At 43.8% G+C, this 22945-nt stretch overlaps 1 protein-coding gene across 5 annotated transcripts in view; it reads left to right on the top strand.

Annotated features, from left to right (window-relative positions):
* Nucleotides 1-18044, top strand: part of SATB2 (SATB homeobox 2) — a 136116-nt gene extending 118072 nt beyond the window's left edge. For all 5 annotated transcript variants that reach the window (XM_030952607.1, XM_030952609.1, XM_030952608.1 and 2 more), the window contains one exon: nt 16928-18044. In XM_030952607.1, the coding sequence (XP_030808467.1) occupies nt 16928-17383 (456 nt within the window). In that variant the 3' untranslated portion in view covers nt 17384-18044. The remainder of the gene's footprint in view (nt 1-16927) is intronic.
* The last annotated feature ends 4901 nt before the right edge of the window (nt 18045-22945 follow it).

The raw sequence follows: 22945 nt of genomic DNA, 5'->3' as shown, positions 1-22945 counted from the left end.
TGAGGTCTGTGAATTTTGTGAGTAGAGAATATCTCTTTTTTAGTTGTTAGTTACTTGGAGTTTTATTGTTTCTCTTATCGAAATTAGACAACAGTCAATTTCAGTATCTCCTTCCAGTCTAAACTATTAGAAACCACTGAAAAAAGTCTCAAACTATGTAACTTCTGTTTCTATGCAGTGTTAAAGCTGAAGGCAATATTTATTGCAAATGCCACTCACACTGCATTTATCTCTGCTTGTGTGTGACTGCTTTCGGGTCAGGGTAAAGGAACTGTCTTTGAAGCATGTGGTACATACAAAAAAGAAATCTCAGGCATCTTCCACTTCTGAGCTGCTTTCCCATGCTTCTCCAGTACCTGTGCCCTATAGCCAGAGATGGTGCATTCTGAAACACTACCTGTGGCTGCATGCTCTGGTTCTCCATCCTCTTGGTGCACACCATTTTTCTGATGGGTCACAGTAGTTCAGGAGCCTTGCACATGTTTGACAGAGGCAACAGAGGCACAAATCAGACAACAGCCCCCTTATATTTGACTCTGAAGTATCCAGTGGATGATCTTGTGATTGATAGTTGCCACAGTTGCAGGGAACAGCGCTGAGCTGTGACTGCTACAGCCAAACCTGCCTACTGCACCATCTCAGCTGTTTCTGCTTAGTGTGGATATCTAATGTGGCTGAAAATGCTGCTGATTTTTATTAACATTAGGCCTGTTATTCTCCTTGAATGGTAGCTGGGAGTGTACTTGCAATTAAAGCCAAACTGCCTCTGTTCTGAAATTAGTTTAGGTTTAGTACTGCTCCATTTAACCCTATAAATGGGAGATGAAGTAAACTGCAGAGCTTCAAGTTTTCCTTGGTGGCAAGTTTAGTCCTGTCAGGATAGTACATCCTTTTCACATTTGTACAGAACCTGAAACCATGAGGCCACTTCAGTGACACCTGTTCCCAGACAGCTTTTGTTTAGTCCAGGATCAGCTGAGGACAGGGCAGGAATGAGGTGGGACATGAAGGAGCCATGAGAATATGACTAGTGCTTTTCTTCAGCGGCATCTTACAATAAAAATGACTCCGAGGATACATCTTCCGTGAGGCTGTCCCAGAGCAGCTCTGCTTGAGTTGCCCTGGCTCCCATGGCAAAATGCTCCAGGCAGAAGCTTCCCCTAAAATCTGAATGTGCAGATTTAGCACTGCTGAGACTTGGCAGTGAGCAGCAGGGTGGTGGTTTGTGTTGGTGTTGCTCTGACAAGTTGTCGTTTTAGCAAATGACATCACTGTAGCTCTGGCCCCTGTTGTCTCACCCTTTTGCCTTCCACACACAATCTGACCAGATTTAGTCCTCATTTCTTACAGTCCTGGCCCTGTTGTAAATGCTAAGCTGCTAGTGTTGTAAAGAGCTGTAGTAGGTTGAGGATGAGCAAACAGAGAGAGCAAGATCACTAAATAAAGCTCTTTAAATTCACATAACCTTTGAAGCTTGCCAGCAGGCAAACCTTGAAGGCTGAAAAGCCACTAGATGAGCCTCTGTTCCATTTACATTTGAAAATTTTTGCAGTTCAAAATATTGCTCTTTTTAATTTAATTTTAATGCTTCCTAATTACTCTGTGTCCCCCCACACTTGTTCATAAATTATGGTATCAGGCTTCAGAGATGTGTAAATGTTTATAGGTTATTGGCTGTATGCAACATTTTATTCTCAGGCTCTCTACAGAAATCTTAGGATAAAGTTAGAGGCCTGGATCATTGCAGCTGGTCTTTTTCTGCAGATAGGCAATTATAAAAATTACATGGGGAGGGAAACCGTTGAGAATAGTGCTACCAGATCACTTAGCACTGCTTGACCCTCAAGGAGCTACTCTTTCTTCTGTGTTGCACACCATCCTCCAGGGAAATGGTGCAGTGCTGGGAGTTAGGCTGTGACAGAGCAGGACAGAGATGGTCAGTCTCCTTGCCCAGGGCCAGTCTTTTTTTGGAAATTCTTTGGCGTGTCCTTTTTTTCTTTCTTTTTTTTTTTCGTCCACTGAATGGTTGGAAATACCAGAGACTGTAATGTATGCAGAGATAAGGTTTTTTCCGGGGTCAGTATATTGTGTATGTTGTTCCATGTTTGTATGCACTTTTGTAGGAATTGCAGATTGAAAGGAGAAGTGGTTTTGTGTGCATGCACTATTCTCACGCATGAAGTATCCAGAAGTACAGTAGCACATACTTTTTCTCACAGTCATCTATGCTTACAGTGTTTCAAAGAATATTCCAAAGTATTTTGGCACAGACAAAGTGAAGCTGTTTGCAAGATCCCTAGCTGTGGAACAACAAAGGCTACATTCTCAACACACATCACACATGACTTTTATTAAAGTCTTAAACAAAAATCAGATAATGTATTTAGAAAATTAAACTTCATCATTTATGATGCTACTCACATATGTGAAAGGAAGTTGGTATCCCCTTGTGCCTCCTTTCCAATGACTTCTCTCCCAGTTCTACTCACTTCTTCATGTTGCAAATGGCAAGATGAAAATCTTAACTACAAACAAGTACATTTTAAAAACAGTAATTTAGGACTAACTCCCATTGTGGTGCCCAACTTAAAAAGGATTTGGTGTCCAGAAACAAAGGAATACAAGCATGTGTAAGGTGCCTCTGATGGAACATTTGGAAGTTTGAATAATCTAAAATCATTATTAACCTTTTACCATTACACATGGCAAAAAGGATGTGGTAAATCACAGAACACATCCTGGATATTACAGATGCAGCCATCTCATTAAATTTGTGTTAAAAACATTTTCTGTTTCCAGTTGAGGCTAAATTTTGTTTTACACTACTGTGCCATTATTGTCCAAAATAATGTAGACACCCTTGAATTTTCTAGCTGCTTTTTCCTCAGATTATTAAGCCATGCCCATTTGATGTGCCACACTTGAATCCAAGGCACATGGGAACAGAGAGCTGTCAAGAGCCCCTTCCTTCCTGCTACAAGTTCCATCATGTGGATGTTGAGGAAGGTGGGCACATTGTGCACAAAGTCTTAGTGCAGAACCATAATTGTTCTGGCTTTTTATGAGCAGTATATGGCTAAGTCTCATGGTTAGATCTGAAAGACCTTGGTATTCTCAGTCTTGCTTGCAAAAGCTTTGCAGCCAGGATTTCTTATGTTGGGGTTTTGGTACTTAGAGTTGAACCATGCAGGGTGTCACAGAAGGCCCTTGTACCCACGAGAAGGAAGAGCTGTCTCCTCTTTCTGTGTTGTGTTGAGGGAAGCTGTGGTAGCAACGGCGAATCCATCCAGCTGTAGCAGAAAGAAAGAGACACACTAAAATTTCAGGACTCAACAAACCCCATAAAAAGATCTGTCTGGACAGCACTTTACTAGTTAAGTGCTAAGTTATTATTATTATTTATTATTTATTTCCTCTCCTATTTTTCCTCTTACCGAACAAGGAGGAAATATCTTTGTTCTTTCATTTGAGAAGTGAAATAAATGTATTCCCTGCAGCATTTGAAATTTTAATAATCCATAATAAATAAAATCATATCTAATAACATAACTGCTTTCAATTGGCAACACGATCTCCTAGATGCATTGCAATGGCAGAAACATAAATAGTTGCAGCCTCTGAAAGCCTACTTCCTATTTGCTAAATATACTTGGCTTGCTTTAAATTCCTTTGTGTGCAGTCATTAATACAATCCTCTTTGACAGCATTTAATTAAAGTGCTTTTCTCTATTAAATTCATTAAAACTTTTTTTTTATATACAACTGTTTCCCAGACACTGAATGTTAAGGACCTGTAGGCCTGTCTTTAAATAACTTCTCTCTCCTTGTTGTAAATTGTTAATTAAATTTAACTTAGACTGTTTAAAGATGTCTTGGAAAAGAAAGCCAGATTTCAGGATATGGTCTCAATCATGGCTGATTTTTTTTCAACACAGTTTTTTCCATGTAGTTATAGACTGTGTGTTATATTGTTTATGAATGTTGCTGTACTTTCAGCTGGAACCAAGCAAAGAAAAACCCTAAAAAGCTAATTTCCATCTCACTTCAAAAATTTCCATCTTTTTAGTGCAGTTTCTTAGCCTAAGAGGATTTGCAAGGGGGGAGTGCAGAGGGAGGAGCTGTTTAGTATTAATAGATTATTGACAGCTTAATGTCTTGGCACCTAGACAGCCCATAAGGTATAATAAACAGGAAGCTGTCTGATGTGAGCGCAGTCAATAGCGTATTCAATCAGAACCTTTCAGTTAATTGCTGGTTGACCTCAGACATTTCCTTTAAGTGAAACTGTCCTTCGCTCAGATCTCATCTGGGTTTCAGGGTTTAATTTGAGAATGCCCTTTCCATATGGCAGCTTGTGCATACATTCCTGGTGGAGTTTTGCTTTGCTCCCATGCACAGCATTACGAGAGCCAGTGTGTGCCTGGAGCTTTGCAAATCTCGTAGCCGTGCGCTGGGCTGGGAATACGCCATGGAGCGGGACTGGGAATACTCCATGGAGCTGGGCTGGGAATACGCCATGGAGCGGGACTGGGAATACACCGTGGAGCGGGGCTGGGAGTATGCCGTGGAGCTGGGCTAGGAATATGCCGTGGAGCTGGGCTAGGAATATGCCGTGGAGCGGGGCTCGAATACGCCATGGAGCAGGGCTTGAATACTCCATGGAGCTGGGCTGGGCATATGCATGGAGCGGGGCTGGGAATGCTCCATGGAGCTGGGCTGCCGCCGGGCAGCAGCACCACGGTTAAAGCAGGCAGGGTTGTAAACTGACGTCAGGGGTACTTTGAGAGCAGCTGGACTGTTGCCGAGGGTGCTTTGGATGGAGTCAGGCACCGCTTTGGTGCCTGGAGAGGCACTGCAGCATTAACGAGACCTAACCCAGCCCCTGCAGATGTGCAGGGCTGCAGCCCAGCGTGGCTGCCCCGGCAGAGGGGTCGGCACCGCTGCCTCCATCCCGCCCGGAGGTACACGTTCCCCTGCTCCTCTGCACAAGTGCAGACCAGAGCTCATTTGTATTTCGTTTCCCTAATTCCTGTACATAGCCATTCTAATTTTTTCGGACTGTATATCTTGATGAGGCCCAGATAAGCTACAAAGGCAAGCAGGCAGGAAACCACACGGGCAGTCCCTGACCCTGACTAACTGGAAACCATCTGCTTATTTGGGGAGGAAACCTCCATGGAAATCTCTTCTAGCAAGTCTGCCACATTTGGGTTTTTCTTCCTCTCCCTCCAACTGTTGACTCTGAGCCTATGTGTTTTCCACAGGCGGGATCAGGGAGGGTCAGCTGTGGCGGCTCTCGTTTGCAGCAGAGGGTCTGGATTTCCCGATGGCAGTGAGTGACTGCCTTGTGAAGGAAATGCTTCTGTATCAGAGCAAGTTTAATTTACACTTCATGCAGTCAGGAGACATGTTTTTGTCTCTAGATCTGCAGTGATTGTGTCTTTTAGCCACTTATGCATTCAGACTGTGGTTTGCTGGAAGGAGTATTATTACTTTTAATCTCTAATTTTTGCCCGTTTTTTGATTCACTTCTGTGGTTTTCTTTGTCCCTCTGCATCAAACAAACTGCTTATGCCTTTTTAATGGCCTGATTAGCACCAGGGAAGCACTGCTGACTTGGAGTAATGTTATTCCTGGTGTTCCCTTGTTTAAATGAGATGAGGAGTAAGAATGCTGCATTGCTATGTTTGGGATCCATTAAAGTCCAGTCTGGACCCCTGCCTGAAGCAAGTTGTAAATCTTTTGTCTTCATTCATGCATGTTGGAAAGGTGAGGGGGAATAGTTTTGAGATTATACTCCCTTTTTAGGAAGATTAAAGGATAAGAGAGGTTTGGAATAGTTATTTCTGGAGAGAATGGAACAAAACCATGGCCAGACAGTACAGAACAAGTGAAGAAATCCCAAGGTACGTGTGTGACCCTGGGGCCATCAGCTGCAGCACTCACACTTTGCTCCCAGGTGTCTCTGGCCAGAATATATTCGGAAGTACTTTCTGGTTTTATCAGACTTACTGGGCAAGCTGCTAATCAGTGTTACATTGACCAAAGGACTCCCACATGCAATAAAAATCGTAAGCTTTATTGGATTTTGAGATAGAAAAGATTCTCATCCATCTCCTTTTATAAACTGCATTACATTTTGTTCTTTCAGAGCTCCCATCAGTACAACCCTTAGTAAATACGATGGTGAGGGAGGTAAGTGGATAGTAAGCTGCTCTTTCTTGGGTGGTACAGCCTAGAGCTATAGAACTGCTTTAGCTGAGTTAAAGGGTTGCTGACATTTCTGAAATGCTGGAAGAAAAAAATATGTTGGTCCTTTCTAAATTATTATTTTCAGTTCAAATAAAAAAAAAAGGTTTGCGGCAGTTACGAGCAACATGCAACATAATGCTTTGAAGGAAAATAGGAAGAACTTGAAGAGCAAAAATTTTTCTAAATAAAAGCAACCAGAATATGCTGTTTCATGCAAAATGCCTAAACAACTGCTTGAACTTTGTCAGAATATTCACCCCTCTGCTGCCCCAGGCATACAGTTTGGCAAAGTAGACTTTACTTAGTCAATACTTTGATGTCACTCAGTCGACATTTTTGACCAAAAGACTTTTGACTGAAAAATGCCACACAATCCCAACCTTATTGAAGCAAAGAATAGTGTTTTGCATTTCTAGCAAAAGCCTGTGGCTCCTTGCACTCAGACCTATAGTAGCTGCAGGCTTGTGTTAAGCGTGAGCTTTACCCCTGCGATTACATGTGTGCAGCCAGCCATGGAGAGAGCAGTCCATGGAGTTCCCCACGGCAGCCAGCAGCAAAGCTGGATGGATAACAGGGCCATAACAATGTTATCTTCTGCTTTGTCCCAATATTGCCCCTCTGGCCTTACATTAAACAGTTTTATTTAAAATGAACTAAAAAACTGTGAATATAAACTGCACACCAGCATCCAGAGTCTGTAAAATAGGTACAGGTCAGAGTAGTGAGACATGGAGCTCAACAGCATGGGGGTGAGATGCCAGGGTAACTTCCTCTGTTTTCTGCACATGCTCACCTTTTCTAGAGCTTAACCAGGAAGACAAAGGATTTCAGATCTAATTCTCTGAGGCGTCCTGTCTTCAATGACCTAATCTGTGCAGGAGACTGTACTTTGGCCATTTGATTTTTATTTATCCAGTTTCAAGCTAAGGGTATAATAAAGCACATTATGCCAGTTGTGTGTGTGGTAATACTGGATATTTTGCTTTTACCATGGTAGTTGATTATAATGCACTTTTTAAGACTTGCTTTCTAAAAAAAGGAATATTTATACTTTTATGTGTTTGATTCACACAGTATAGTTTGCACAAGTCCTGTTATTAAGTGCATTGGTGGTTACATCTCAAAAGCCAAAAAACATGCTGAGTAGTGTTTTATCAGCACAAATCTGCTATTTTCACTAACCATAACAGTCAGGTTCTCCTGACTTCTAACTGCTCCCATTGTAAAAATTAGCAGTACAGTTGGGTATTCTTGAAACCCCAAATAGCCATCTGTAAGGACCTAAAACAGTTTGATGGGACAAATAATTACCCCCCCACCAGAATCCAGTGTCTAATCCAAACATATCCTTCCTGAAATAATGCGGTGCCTACTCCTGGTCTGAGTAACTGGAAAACAACACGATTATAGTGGCGCCATTCGTGCCACCATAGTTAGGGGTTTAGGGCTTGACCTTAAGCATGGCTCTAGGTTGGGACTTGTCAGGGAAGATCTTGCTCACGCTGCTCAGAAATACTCTTCTGATTTTCAAAAGAAAAGGAGAATGTGTGTAGTGTTAATTAAACAAGAAAGCATAGAGGACACCCGAAGTGTTTTGTCGGCAGAAAACCAAACCAAAAGCCCTTTTGTTGCCTCCTTAGTTCCTGTGGCATTCTGCCAGCTCCTCATTAGGATTATCAGGGCTGGGATGGGGAAATGCAGAATTGACCTGAAATCTTTGGCAGACCCTCCCTTTAGCCATAACCAAGCTCAGGCTCTATGTGGGAAGTGCTAAGCAAAGCTCTGCACACCATAGCACCCCAGGGAGTCTTGCTAGGGCTGTGGGAGAAAGCACAGAAGAGGTAAGTCAGAGGCCCACAGAGCTTATAGTCTTGTTTTGGAGAAGGTGAGTGTCAACTGGAAGGTTTGTGGCCCTCAAGGTGCACACAGATGTGAAAAAGTCCCACTTAAGGGGACTCTACTAGCATCACCATAAGAAGGGCAGTGTTTCTGGGGCTGTTGCTTTTTCCCTTGTGGATGAGGTTGCCTCGCTACCACAGGTTACAGGCAAGAGAGACTCGCATGGCTTCTCCAGGGCCAGCAGAGTGCTGCCTGCCTGCCAGGGGTGCAGCAAACTGGCCCCTGTGCCAGCTGTGCTGGCTGTGCCCCATCCCCAGACAATGGAGCCATCCATCAACGATGCCTTCAGGAGAGAGTCTGCAGCGAGGTTGTGCAACACTTCCTGACCGCATCGGCCGCTCTGTCACCAGCGCCCTGGTTTGTGCCAGCAGCAGCCGGAGCGGATCTGGCCGCTCGCCTATGGGCACAGGAGGGACGTGCCAGCTCCACCTGGGGGCTGGGCAGGAGCTGCTGGCAGCTCTCCCAGGCTGCAGCCAGGTATTAGTGAAAGAGGTACCCAGTGCTGGTTGCAGTTACTCTGCAGTGAACCTAACGATCTGGCTTGAACCAGCCCAAGATGGGAAATTCAGAGCTAATGCATGAATGTTCATCAGCATGAGCTCATTTATGCTGCCCCATAAAATCAGCCAGTTCTCAGGCACTTGCACAGCAATGAAAGTTGTGCCTGAGCTTTTGTGGGAAGAGTTGAGTTAGCATTTGAGGGAGAGCAGTTACCCCAGGAAACACCGGGACACTGTTCTGCATTGTCAGAGTTTTCTGATTTATTTTTTTAACATTATACAGACAAAATAGTGGCTATTGTGTAGGCACGTGCTGTTTATTAACAGAGATCAGGAAAGGGAAATAAACCACGCATTACTGAAGAATAAGATCATGATTGTGGTCAAGTGGTGGCAGAAGTTTTTTTTCTCTTTGTCAAGCTGATTTGTAAACATTCTTCAAACAACTGTGCAGACAGCAGTGCCACAGCTTCTTGAAAGGAAAGCAAAGACAAGGAAAGATTCCTCTGCACAGATGTTTTACACTGACGTCTTAGACCTGTCCCAAAGTTATCTGGTCATCTGAAGTTGTCATTGCAAACTATGATGCACATGTGGCCTCTTAGCAACGCAGTGTAATCAGGCTGTAATTTATATTTTATCTTCAGTGATGATAGCACTTAAAAATGTTTTGTGGTGGATTTGCTCTTTGATGCATGGTAAGCTCCTGTTAGCATTAATGGGAGCAGTGTGTGCTGGGGAGGGGGAGAGACACCTTCCCCCTGCCTTCAAGTCAAGATTAATTATGTTTTGCTTATGCTTATCACTGTGTGGGATGCCGAAAGCAATGTAAAACTGAAAATTTTGCGGGTTTTTAAAATTCCTGTTGCCCTTTTTGTCACCTTTTTGACCATTTTTGATAGTTTGGTCCTGGAGAATTGCAGGATGGGGCCGCTGTTTCAGAGGCTGTGTGTTCAGTGTCTTGCCATGCTTTCAAATCCCTGCCTATTTCCTGCCCTTGAGCAAGGCAGCCGCCATAAAGCAAAGGGAAGCATGTGGCGAGTGTGCTCCAAAGATGTTGGAATGAATCACTTCACCCAGCTTCCATTCCAGCCTGGAAACCAAACTTGCCTTTGACTTTGGGTTCCCTGTGGAACTCATTTCTCTCCTCAAGAGTCCTCTCTAAGTCACTTTTTGCGTAGCTCGGCGTGACTTGCACCTCGGAGCCGATAGTTTTTAGGACAGTTTGTCTAATCCAATATTCTGACTCCACTGGTGGTCAGGAACAGATGAAGAGTGATAGAAAATGCTTGAATAATTGGGGTTTTTTTTAGTGTGTGACTGCTTTGTCTTTGCAGGCAAAATGAATGGCACCCAGGGCTGCTGGCTTACAAGGTGGTGTGTAGCCACCAGTTCTGGTTGGCTGGTTTGGTCTGCCAGTCATGAGATGGGGCACATCACATCACAGACAAGTGTTATGATTACCTCTAATAAGGGTGTTTGCTCTCGTGAAGCAATTCCTAAGCTGCACTGGAAAATGCACAGGATGTGCAGCCAGCATTTGAGCTACAAAATTAAAAGAAGCTCAGACTGAAGTTAGATGAAAGTGAACATATTTATCCGTGTCAGACTTCCTACCATTTTGCACGCTCATATTGATTTCTTTTGACATGGTCTTCTTTTATTGAGTACCATATATTTTTTTAAATCCCTTACCGATAACAGTACTTGCTAAGGGCAATTGTAAAAGGAAACTAAAGTATATTAAACCTGCCTGGAGTCAAAATGTAATCTAACACCTGTAGTCTGCAATTTGTCATCACTTCATAGATACTTTTTCTTTTTTAATAACAGTTTTGGATTTCCCTGAGTTTTGACCTTAGGATACTGTATAATCCAAGAAAAGCAAGGAAACTAAACCACAGTCTTTAACACAGCTTTATGGTGTCAAGGTGTGAAATCACTCTGTGAATGAGCCCAAAGAAAATACTTCCTTTGGTGCTGCGACTAGTGCTGCAGTGTTTACCCAAATGAATATATTTTTGCAAGGGAAGAAAAAGAGTAGTCTTAAGAACCACATTTTTAATAGGAAAGAAATGAACACAGGTGCAAATTGTAACTTCTGCTACAGTTTCTTGTACAGACATTCCTAGAAACCTGTAAAGAGTCTTGGCTGTGTAATTAATGTTCTCACCCCTGTGAGCCCCCGCCTGGGAGGCTGTCAGGGTGGAGGCCTGCTTATGGCAGCTGCTGCCTCTCTTCTCTTCTTGCACATTTCTGTATGTGAAGAGAGACCAGGGCTAGGGAGTGTAAGGCTCTTTATTTGAATAGATAATCTCCTGCAGATTATTCCTGTAAACTCTGGTAAGAGGGACAGCATCTCCTTCTCAGTGTGAGATGTTGTTGCAACAAAATGGAATTTGTCTCTTCTGTAAACTCTTACCAGGATAGCTGGGCGCTGCCCGGGGGCTCTCAGCTTACAGAGATGAGGTGCTGCTCAGTAAAATGCAGCTGAAGACCTTGTTTAGGCCTGTCTTCTGCTTTGCCTTTGAGCTCAGCTGGCCATGGGGAAGGAGCTTTTCCAGTGGCTTGCCGACAGGAGGGGTGTGGTGAATTGTTTTTGCTTGGAGTCAAACTGGTGGCAGCTCCTGCTGAGGAGCCCTGACCGCTTGTAAGGGCAGTAACAGATCACTGGTGTTAGGTGCAAGAAATGAAGGTTCTGGACCTATGTTTTGTAGTGTGTGTCTGTTCTCTCTGCCTTTATTTTGGGGTCCTTAAGCAGGCTAAAATCTTGCTGTCTTTGGCATAGAAGTCCTTGATGTGATACAGTGTTATGGCTGGCTATGAGAACAATGTAAAGGTGAAGGAAAGCTGAAAGGTGAGACCCCTTGCCACCACTGAGACTAGATTGGTAGAATTATTTGTTTTGGAAAAAGGCCTGTAAGATTATTGAGTCCAACCATTAATCTACCAATGCCAAGTCCAGCACTAAACCATGTCTTAAGTGCCTCATCTACACATATTTAATGTACCTCTAGGGATGGTGCCTCCACCACTTCCCTGGGTAGCTTGTTCCAGTACTTTACAACCCTTTCACTAATATCCAATCTAAACCTGCTCTGGCAAAGAGAAGGCCAGTCCATTGAACTTTGCTCCTTGTGAGTTTGGGTTGTCAAAATTGATACTGACTACCACATGCCATCAAGGTACCTGTCAGTGCTCATGCTGGCTGTGCGCAGAGGCAGATGGTGCCTGTTCAGCAAGGGCAGTTTCTGTTGCAAATGCACAGTCTTTCAAGAATGTAACATTTTTGGTGTTTCTCTTAGCAAAGGGCACCTCATCATCTCAGCAAATCCCAGTGGAAGGGAGCTCACATGACTGATCCTCTCTGCAAAGGGAAGGGCAGAAGCACACTAGGAAACAAAAGAGCTTGGGGTTTTCACATAGAAATGCAGTTCCTGATTCCAGTGTGCTCAAAAGGCTGTCCAGGCAATGGAGGGTGACGCGTCCCAGAGCCAGTGTTTTCAGCTGGTGCCTCTCTGCTGGTGGTGCCCTGGTGTGTGTGTGTTCCTGCTTGGCTCCCTTAGCCTCTCACCAATGTCATGTGTGTAGCTCCAGCTAGAAAGTGGGTGGAAATGGAAACAAACATCAGTGGCATAGTGAATCCAGCCAAAATTAAATACAATACAGGCACAGACTGCAATTGCTTGACGTTCATCTTACAGCTGGGTTTGCTCACCTCTTTTTTCTGTGGGAACACCAAAGTCAGGTTTCTCCTGAGGGAGCACATGGAGACATGGGGAGTGGATGCATGTAAAACAGTGCAACAGTCCCTTCCCCCTGATAATTCTTGGCTTTGGATTTTAGATAGACCACAAACCCTTAGCTTATTACAAATAATCCTGATCACTCCCATAATGATACACTACATTATATACTCTCCTAAATTCAATCATTCAATATCTCACTTCCTTCCCTGTAGGCATGTACTATTATATTTTACACATGGCTTCCAGCTGCTTTTCATTGTGGCCTTCAAATCATATTTCAGTACAGTGCGATCTAAGACCAGTCACTTTATCATTTAAAGTCAACTTCCATCACGGTCATTTTCTTGCAAGTTTTCTGCCAGGGTTGGTGAATTTGTTTCAGAAAGATAAGTTTGTCTGTGAGGAGAAAGTCTACCTGAATAAACCTTCATGAAGCAGCATCTGCCAGAGATACTTTGTTCTAAAATGTTGAAAGGCAGCCATGCCTATCTTTAGAGTTTAAGAATTAAATCTCTTGAAGGAATGAAAAGAATAAATCCTCTGGGCATGGAAGGAAATCTGTATCTTCACATTTGATTTGAAAGTAGATGAGAAGTCAGGAAGGGGAAGGGAAGTCAGCTCCAGATGGTGCTGGCTGTGGAGGAGGAGGAGGAGGCTGCTCCACCTGTGGGTGGGGAGCAGTGTGGAAGGGTATGTGGGTTGGAAATGGGAGTGGGGAAGGGGGGTGTGGGGCATCTGTGCCATAAAGTGCACCATTTTGAGCCCAGCAGCAGCTTTTCTGGGAAGAGGAAAGCTGAGCAGGGCCATTGTTGTTATCCCTTATCTCAGAAGCCCATCCTGTATGTGGTGCTTTGGGGTAGGTCCGGCCACCCCCGAGGGGTCACTGGGAAATGCACCGTGCACACGGAGGATCAGGGATGTTTCCTCCTTGGCAGTGCAGAGGCAGAGCAGCACTGACCCAAAACCCAAAGAGATGTGGCAGGGTGTGCACAGCAGTGTGTGAAGCTGCTGGAAATTTTACCTGCAGACGTAGGAGTCTAATAATGACCCAAGATCTGAAAATCTGGAACTCCTGGAATGGTCCGTTTCCTCTGTGAGGCTGTGGCATGCAGAGCCAGACATGAAGTAAGCCAATCACTCAAACTGGCCAGCATACTCATCAGTCAAGTGTAGTTTAAAGCAAATATTTAACATAAAGGTAATTTAGGCTTCATATTGTACTGTGTGCTTAGCAGTTGATCTGGTTTGCATAGAGTGCTTTCTGTCCTGTCAGAAGGGGTTGTAAAACTGACCACAGCCCAGATCTGAAGGACATCCTGTGCATTTATCCATCTCTCTGTACATGGCTAAAGTTCTATTGCTGAAAAATATAGTGTGGCTGAAATCCTTCATTAATGCTACTGGCAATCTAGAGGAGACCCCCAGAAGTTAGTAAAATAATGAAACTCATCTGTTATAAGAGCAGATTTAGTTTTTTTCATTACCTAAGATAACGGGAGGTGAAATAAAATACAACCTTTTTCTAGTATTTTACAGTGATAACACCCAGGTTTTGCATTTTCCATTTTGGAGAAGGTGGAGAGGTCACTCTGGAAAAGGAAGGGTTAATTGAAATTGTTCTTCCCTCCCGCACTCAGCCCTCTCTTTGGTTGATTGCTTTATAGATGCTGTAGGCATCTCTTCATCTCCTTCAAATTAAACATTTTACTGCTGCTGATCCCGTATTGTTGGATTTTTTTCATCATTATATTTGATTGGAAGTCTTGTAACATTTTTCAAGCTGGATCATTTCTCATGCTATTTGTCAACTGAAAAGGGAAAAAAAAGCCCCCTTCCAACTCCAACAAGAATGAACTGAGTAATTCACACCCTTTCTGGATGTGTTTCTGTCTCTGTTAGATGCTACTTGAATCCAGCTTCTGATAGCAGTGCTACTTGGAGCATTCTGTGTGACGCTGTCTCTAAGTTCCCTGGCAGTTTATTTGTGATGTTAAATCCTTTCGATTTTGGCTGCTCTGGGCCTTACTTTGTCAGGGGACAGGGCCAGAAGCCACAACAGGGGAGACTAGGTAGGGTCTGTGTGACAAATTTATGGGGCTTGGTCCCTGGCTTGAGCCAGCGATCCTGGCTCTGCTGCTTTCAGCGCTCCCTGCTGACGTAGGTACGGATCCCACCCTCATCTGTAACCTCTGTTTGGAAACGTCAGCCCTTCTCTTTGAAAGCAATCCATGGACAAAAAAGAAATCCTCAAAGAGCAGCTGAGCGATTCCATTCATTGGAACATTATGCTCTTTTATTGCAAGAGATGTAATAAAACATAAACCAGATTATCTGTCATTTCCATTTGAGCTCCCTCTTTTCCCCCACTCCATGGTTAGCCGTTTCTGTGGCACCCTCAGTATTTGCGTGCTTGGGAGGAAAATGTTCACATTGGCACTGAAACAAGTTTGCGGTGTTTCTGCCCAGCTTCAGCTCTCGCCCGCGGGTGGCAGGTCCTGTGCTGGCACCTGCTCTTGGCTGTCCGTTTGGAGCTGCTCCGTGTTGGGATGTTCCTGCCACTGTCCTGGCACGGCTGTGCCCGTGGGGACACCAGGATGTGTAGCTGTGTCCCCGCACTGCCAGCCCTCGCTCACCCCCGCTGCTCAGCGAGGCACTGGGACGTGGTGCCGGGTGCTGCCTCCGTGCCCGGGGAGCTGCAGCCCCGCGGCGAGCAGAGCCCTGGCCGGCTGCAGCCCCGGGCCGGTCACAGCATCCCCGGGGAGCAGAGCCCTGGCCGGCTGCAGCCCCGGGCCGGTCACAGCATCCCCGGGGAGCAGAGCCCTGGCCGGCTGCAGCCCCGGGCCGGTCACAGCATCCCCGGCGAGCAGAGCCCTGGCCGGCTGCAGCCCCGGGCCGGTCACAGCATCCCCGGGGAGCAGAGCCCTGGCCGGCTGCAGCCCCGGGCCGGTCACAGCAGCCCCGGCGAGCAGAGCCCTGGCCGGCTGCAGCCCCGGGCCGGTCACAGTATCCCCGGCAGGCTCAGCTCCTCGGCGGTGGGCAGCGCCTGCGGGCTGCGATCTGCTTCCCAAAAGCTGTGACTGGAGATGGCTGATGTTACAGATTGTTACGGCAGGAACGTTTGATGGAGGAAGCAAATAAAGGGCTCTTCGGCACAGAGCCTTTTCGTTTATTTGCATAACAGGCTGATATTCCACAGCGGACTTCCCTCTTGCGGTAATAACTTGGCTAGTGTAGGATTTTACTGAGGGCTCAGGACGTGTGTAAAATTCAGTGTAAGTTCTCAGTACATTTCCATTATTTATCCTTGTGTTTTTGTTTTTTTTTTCTTTAGAGAGCTTTAGTGTAGGATTGATTCTCTGGATGTTACAGTTTGCAGCAAAGACATTTTCTTCTTGGATAAAGAGCCAGTATTCCCTCTTACTTGTGGAAGAAAATAGTTACCCATATTGATTTTGTTAGCTTTGAGTGTCAAGCTCTAATAATTATTTCCCTGCATCTGAAGAAACCTCTGGGCAAATACAGCCCTCAATCCTGTAGGGGATTTTTTCTGTTAATCTCCCTTGTATAGATTTGGTTTTAAAGAAAGCGTATGGAGCTCCTCTGTGTTTTGAACAATTCAGAGCAGGTATTTTTTCCCCTGGAATAAGGGCTGCACGAGGCCCTTTCTTAGTCATTTTAAGTGGCTGTTAGGAAGATTAAGAGCTACATATGCTTTCTTTAAACTTGCCAAAAAGGAGATACTGTGGGTGAAAATCTGTTACAAGACTGCAAAGTGTGTTTGCCCAGGGGGCGTTTCAGAATGGAGGGCTATTATTATTTGAACTCAGAACTCCTCCACTAGTGAAATTACTATAGAGAAAGTAATACAGAGAAATCTCTTCAGGAGACACATTAAAGCCGCCTATGTCAAGCAACTGAATTGACTCTGCTGTCTTTCTTGAGAGAAGGGAAATCTTAACAAATCTCCGCACTTCTGGTTTTTTCTTCCGTAAAGTAGTTGTGATGGATTTTAATGCAAAAGCATTATTCATAAAGTAGCACCTGACAATCCTACATGTGCCTAGACCTTTGTGGTAGTTGAAATCTTGAAGAAATGGTGAAAGTGTCTAGCCTGAAAAGATGAGAGGAAACAAGGATGGGCAGAAGAGGAGCAAAGCAGGAGAATGACTTTTCTGGGATGGGACAACTGGCCAATCATCATGACAATGAGACTGTAATACCTTTTGACTTAATTTTTATTTTGGCTATTATATATTTTTATTACTTATATTTTGTATTTCTTACTAATTTTTTTGCGTTTACATTTATTCTATATCATTTACCTTTTATATTACTTCCTCCTTTCAGTCTGTGGTTGTGCAGACAGGTGTAGCTGTCTTACAGGTGAGAAGGGCAGTGGAAAATGCATATTAATTATACTTTTCTTGACCAGAACAAAGTAGGTCCTGTGACAGACCTGTACAAGTGCCCTTATGTCAAGCACCATGGGGGTCAGCATGTGAAGTGTGTGTCTGTTTGATCTTATAGGTGCTGCACAGACAGCAGTCCCAGCCTGCCAAGGAGAATTCCCCACCTAGAGAAGAGGCTCCTCCTCCACCTGCTGAGGACAGTTGTGCCAAAAAGCCAAGATCCCGTACCAAGATCTCCTTGGAAGCTCTAGGTATCCTTCAAAGCTTTATTCACGACGTGGGTCTGTACCCCGATCAGGAAGCCATCCACACCCTCTCTGCTCAGCTGGATCTCCCCAAACACACCATCATCAAATTCTTCCAGAACCAGCGCTACCACGTAAAGCACCACGGGAAGCTAAAAGAGCACTTGGGAACGGTGGTTGACGTGGCAGAGTACAAGGATGAGGAGCTGCTGACGGAGTCGGAGGAGAACGACAGTGAGGAAGGCTCTGAGGAAATGTACAAAGTGGAGGCTGAGGAGGAGAATCCTGACAAAAGCAAGGCGGCTCCAGCAGACATCGACCAGAGATAATGTGAGATAGGAGTGCAGAAAGCAATACATTGATCCAAGGATTTTCTGGTTTTATTTTTGATTTTTTTTCCTCGTTTTCCTTTTTGTTTGTTTGTTTCCGTTGCGCACGATCCATGTGCAAACCGAATGAATTCAGCGTTGCCCGATCAGACACCGCCTTGACACAGACACTCGAGTGTTACACTTGCTACATCTGACTGAAGCAATCGTTGTAGTCACATAGGATTATGCCTTCATCAATCTTGCACTTACAAAAGGGACAGCTAGCAAGTAAATTGGAAGAAAAAGTCCTATGAAATCAGTGAAGGGAAATTTACAACTTTGTGTGTGTATATATATATTTACATTATATATATATATATATATATATATATATTAAATTGCATGGGACGGAACTTTACAACCTGAAAGTATAGACTGTGAAATGAGTTCTTTAAAGATGAGACTTGTTTATGTTTTAAAACCACTTCACAATGAGTTGCTTTGGCTTTTTGATAAACTGCCGCCTGCTCTCAGGGTGTGGTGACTATTTTTGAATTCCTATTTATTTTCTATGTTTATCCCTGATTTTTTTTTTTCATTATTATATGGCTTCCTATCTGGCAACTTGATGGGTAATTTTTGAGGTATTTAAAGACATAAATCAACACTGCCAAAAAAAGAAAAGAGGAAAAAAAAGAGAGAAAATAGAAAAACAAATCAGGGCACCTTAAAAAGAAAACTAGTAAGTTAAAAGTACTTTGAACACAATGCACACTTAAAAAGATACAGCATGTTCCACTCTCGAGATAGTTCTTTCTGTAGTGAACAGATGAGTTTTCATGGGATTCAGAATGACTAAAGCAGAAATGCAGTGCATAGAGACTTGTCCATTAACGAGGTCTTTATAGAAAGAGAAAAAAAGATAAATGTGTTGAGATTTGATGTATGGAATTCATACTATCAACCACATTTTACCGTGGATTTTATTTACCTGTTCTCTGTTTCAGATCTTAAAATTTATAAGCTTCCTTCTTGTTGTTGCTTTTTGTTTATACTGAAGTGAAACACACACACACAAAAAAACATATGTAAAGTTACATTGCGACACAAAATGCCACAATCCCGAGAACCCTGGCCACGTAAATCGCTGACAGCCCGAGGGTTTGCATTGCTGCCTTCCCGCTCGCCCTCCTCGCAGCCTCCCCGCGTTTCTGTTGTAGCTGGGCTTCCTCGTGTCCCGCGTTCCGTGCCAGTGCAATGAAGTGTTTTCAGCCGCAGGTCCCAGCCCGCCCGGGCCGAGGCTCCGCAGCGCCCAGGTAGCAGCTACAGAGCAGAGCCTGTCCCGACTGACTCTTGGATGGCCTGAGCACTAAAGCTGCAGTCTGCCATAGCATCCACCCGCTCTGAGGCACCCTGTCGAGAGAGATGCCAAGTAGCATTTACTTTTCACTTCGTGCAGTGATTTCCGAGACAAAGACCTCACCTTGCAGCTGGATTGATTTCAGACGCCTGTAAACTGCAGCCATAACGGTACCAACAAGGCTTCTGGCTTTTTTTCTTCCTTTTTTCACATGGGCTTTTCATGTAATCTTGACAAAGACCTCATGCAATATCACTTTGAAAGTTACTTTCTGTTTACTACACCAGGCAATGTAATATAACTGTTAATACTATTTATATATTTGAAAGGTATAAAAGGTGGGAGTTAAAAACGAAAAACAAACCTCTACGTGTAGATATTTACTCAGAACAGACAATATACAGGGAGAAGACGTTGCAATACAAGCTAATTCTAGCTGCTCAGTAACCTCTGGAGTTTTTATGAGATTTTTTCAGAGCTAATGTTTGAAACATGAGTATCTCTGCATAAATTTCATATACCTTTGCAAAATTATGGTGGGTTGCTTACTTAATGCCCCTTTTGCTCTTCATCCTTTAGTTCTGTAGTATGCTGCAGCTTTAATCAGAATTTCGATGGTTGCTGCTTTATGTTTCTCTCAGAGCTACGCTTTCAAAACTGTCTTCTTATCCTGTAGCTGAAATCACTCCATACATTCGAAAGGAAACTGAATTTTGCCAAGCTATGTAAGTTGTTCATCTGATGATGGCATCGACATTTGGTATCTTTTACACTTCAACCAAAAATTTTATTAGGTATTTTTTCAATGCTGAGTCTTGCCTTTTTATTTTTAATTTCACTGCCAATTTTGCAGTGGTTCTAAGTGAATCTGTGGGCATTTTAGCCTGTGGTCTTGCCAGAACTTTGCGAATTACAATGCATATATGTCTATTTATTCAATATCCATCATATAATATCTATTTGGAGAAAGAAACTTTTCTTGTAGTGCCTCTTAACAAAGCACAATTTTCCGCCTTTTTTGTGAAATAAAAAATTAAAAAAACAAATTGTGTTTTATTGCGGTATCAACAATGTGAATAAGGATTAACATATTGTAAATGTTCATTTTTCCATGTAAATCAACTTTATCTTCGTTATCACTAAGTGATAATTAATTTTTAACTTATGTGCATTGTTAGGCTGTTAGAATTTTTTGGTTGTTGAAATAAAACGCATTCAATAAATATGACTTAATTTGTCAAGTAATTTACTGGGCCTTTTTTCTTTTCTCCTGAGTTCAAATGGAACAAGGTCTGCAAGATGGAGGGGGCATATTTTTGCCTGTTGAAAAAAGCTTTGATCAATACTATTGGATCTTAAAAACCGGCATGAGTCCCCTGGAGCTGGCACAGGTGACAAATGTGTATGACCAGGACTAACCTGCTGTGTCAGTGGCTCTCTGTGCACATGTAGGTGCCTGCACTGGGTGTTTCTGGTGGGGTCAGAAGGTGGGGGTGCCTTCAGCCTGTCAGAGAATATACTCAAAACACACACTTAAAGATCCACTCCCAGTCTGCTGTCTTCTTTCACTGGTAGATTTTTTTCTGTTTATAATTAAAAAGCCACAAATGACTGCGTGTCAGGAAACTTTTGGAGCACACATGTCCATGGTTAATGGACATAATAAAAGGCTTTATTATATTTATAGCAGGGCATCCTACTGAGTGTGTAGAGGAATGCCGGAAGGATTGATGTATCTGAGAAATGTGTGAAATGTTTTTGGGGAGAATACAGATAAATGGAAAAAATGGCTCAAAATTCTTAAGCTAACAAAGTGGTAAGTATCTGGATTCAATCCTAGCAGACAAATCATATACTGCACATCAGACTTGGGTTGTCTAGGAATTGAGGTAGAGCAATTTTTTCTATAGATCCAATACAATAGTTCTTCCATTTTTGGTGGCTTATTTATATCCTATGTAAAATATCTTTGTGCTCTCTTGAGAAAAAAGTAAGGGGGAGTTCAGGAGTAACCACATCTTTGTGTACCCAGCCACCTGTGTGCCACTTGTATTTAATCTGAGGCCAGATAAAACCAAGCATCTTTCTGTGTGCTTGGCACCTGAAGCTGTGCACAGCAGCCTTTGTGGGATGCTGTTCTTTGGGGTGCACAACTGCTGTCCCTGCACTCACCCCTGAGGGCTCCTGGGCTGCCTGTGCCCTTCCCATGGGAAGCACTCAGCTGGCACAGCCAGATCTGGTGCCTGGCTCTGCTGCCTCTGCTCTGAACTCTGGGCAGTCTTTTGCTGGTAGGTAGCCTAAGGTTGGGGCTCTGCTGGCCTTTACGGGCATGGGAGGTGACAGAGGGCACAAACTGGCCTTGAAAACTGCTCCCCCAGGTGCTGTGAAGGTGCTGATGGTGTTGGATTGGGTGTCTGTCCTTTCTGCCTGCCAGCAGGACAAGAAACTAAAGGAGAAGCAGCACTCACTTCACTGGGAGAGAATTTTATACATGAGCCCTGTGTATGTGTGTAGCTAAATAATATTTAGAGAAAGACACACTGATACACAAATATTTTAATTGGGGGGAAAAATTCTATAAACATATGGGTTCTTCTTCCAAACCGTAAAAAAAAAAAAATTAATAGATGCTATAGCAGAAATATTTCTATTAATGCTTCTACTTCTCTATACTTTACATGCTGCTGCTCCTATTTGTTGTTCATGTTTTAGTCATCCAGACATATGTATTTCCAATTTCAAACCTGTGTCAGTGAAAAATAAACATACTAAGATTAGTTTAAAATGTTTTAAGATGATGAACATTCTGACTAGTGTCTCAAGTTCATTGTTGCTTAGATAAAAGTATCCACTCAATCTCTTTCCACTTACTTAATTACCAATTATTTGCTCTAGACTAAATGGATTAAAATCCCTCAATGATGAAATTTTGTTTCTATCCTGAACCTGTTAAACATAGAGGGATAAAAGCTGGATACATTTGACAGTGAGCAAATGGCATCTTAAAATCATAAACGAATCATTACAAAAAAATCTCCACTTACAATATAAAGTGCAGTGATTAATTAAAGATGCAGTTTTAACTTATTTATAGCCATTAAAAAAACATACTGGTTATAACACAAAATAACGCAAGCCAAGTCATCCAGGGGAGAGACACTGGCAGCCTGCGACTTATGGAGCAGGCAATGTGACAAAGCCAAGAGGGAACAGCAAATGCAGGCTACACCCTTGAAACCTTTGGGAAAGTTCACAGAAGCAAGGATAGAAAGAGGTGGCTCTGGCATCCCTGCCACGACCCCCTTGTTTGCTGCTTGCATACAGACAGTGCAGGAGTGAGAGCCCCATCTCTGGGATCCAGGAACCTGTGTGCTCCCTCCTTGGCGGCGGTGCGGGCGCTGGGGAGCTTGCCAGCAGCAGAGCGTGCTCGGAGCGAGTCAGCCCTACCTCAGGCAAAGAGAGCGTTCGGGTGAGGGACAGACAGCAGCAGTTCAGATTTCTGCAGGCCTTCCCCTCCTTCCAAAATTTTTGGTTGTTGTTGGGGAACGCTGGTCCTGCTTGACTGGGAGGGGTGGCTCGCTAGAGCCAGAGTGGAAGGAAGGTGGTGGGAGGCAAAGTGCAGCTCACCTGCTGGGCTGTGAGTTGTGGCTGCTGCTCCCGGGCAGGTCTGTCTTTGGAAAGCTCTCCTGAGCACTCCCTTCTGCCAGGGTCAGGGACACAGAGCAGGCACACCACGCGCCAGCCCTGCAACTGCTGGCTCTGTCTGCAGGGCAGCACTCGCTCAAGGAGAGAGTCATCCCCTTTGTCCCGTGGTACAGTTTCAGGAGCTACAGCTGGTTCCTCCTAAGAGGAGTGGTGTAATTTACCCTCTGGAAGGGATCTGGTCTTGATTTGAAGACCTCAGGAGCTGGAAAATCACTGTTGCCCTCAGTAGTTTGTTTGAATGGTGGTTTCACTCCCTACTAAATCTTTACCATATTCTAAGGGGAATTTGGCTTTCCCTTCCTGGTTTTGTCTTTTGTCAGGCTTTTCTCTTCTGGGTCAAAGTTCCTGGTAATGAAAGATATTTTTTTTCCTCAGAAGTAGCTGTCCTGATCCAATGAATTTTCCTGAACTGAGGCCTTATTGTTCAGCTGTGGCTGTTTCAAGGAAAATTTTGCTTTGGCTAGTGAGGGAATTCCCCCTTGTACTCCTTTTGAGAGTCCATCGAGATAATGACA

Source organism: Camarhynchus parvulus, chromosome 7 (genome assembly GCF_901933205.1).
Source record: "Camarhynchus parvulus chromosome 7, STF_HiC, whole genome shotgun sequence".
Taxonomy (NCBI): Eukaryota; Metazoa; Chordata; class Aves; order Passeriformes; family Thraupidae; genus Camarhynchus; species Camarhynchus parvulus.
The sequence above is the reverse complement of the archived record's forward strand: the minus strand, read 5'-3'. Positions and strand labels throughout refer to the sequence as shown.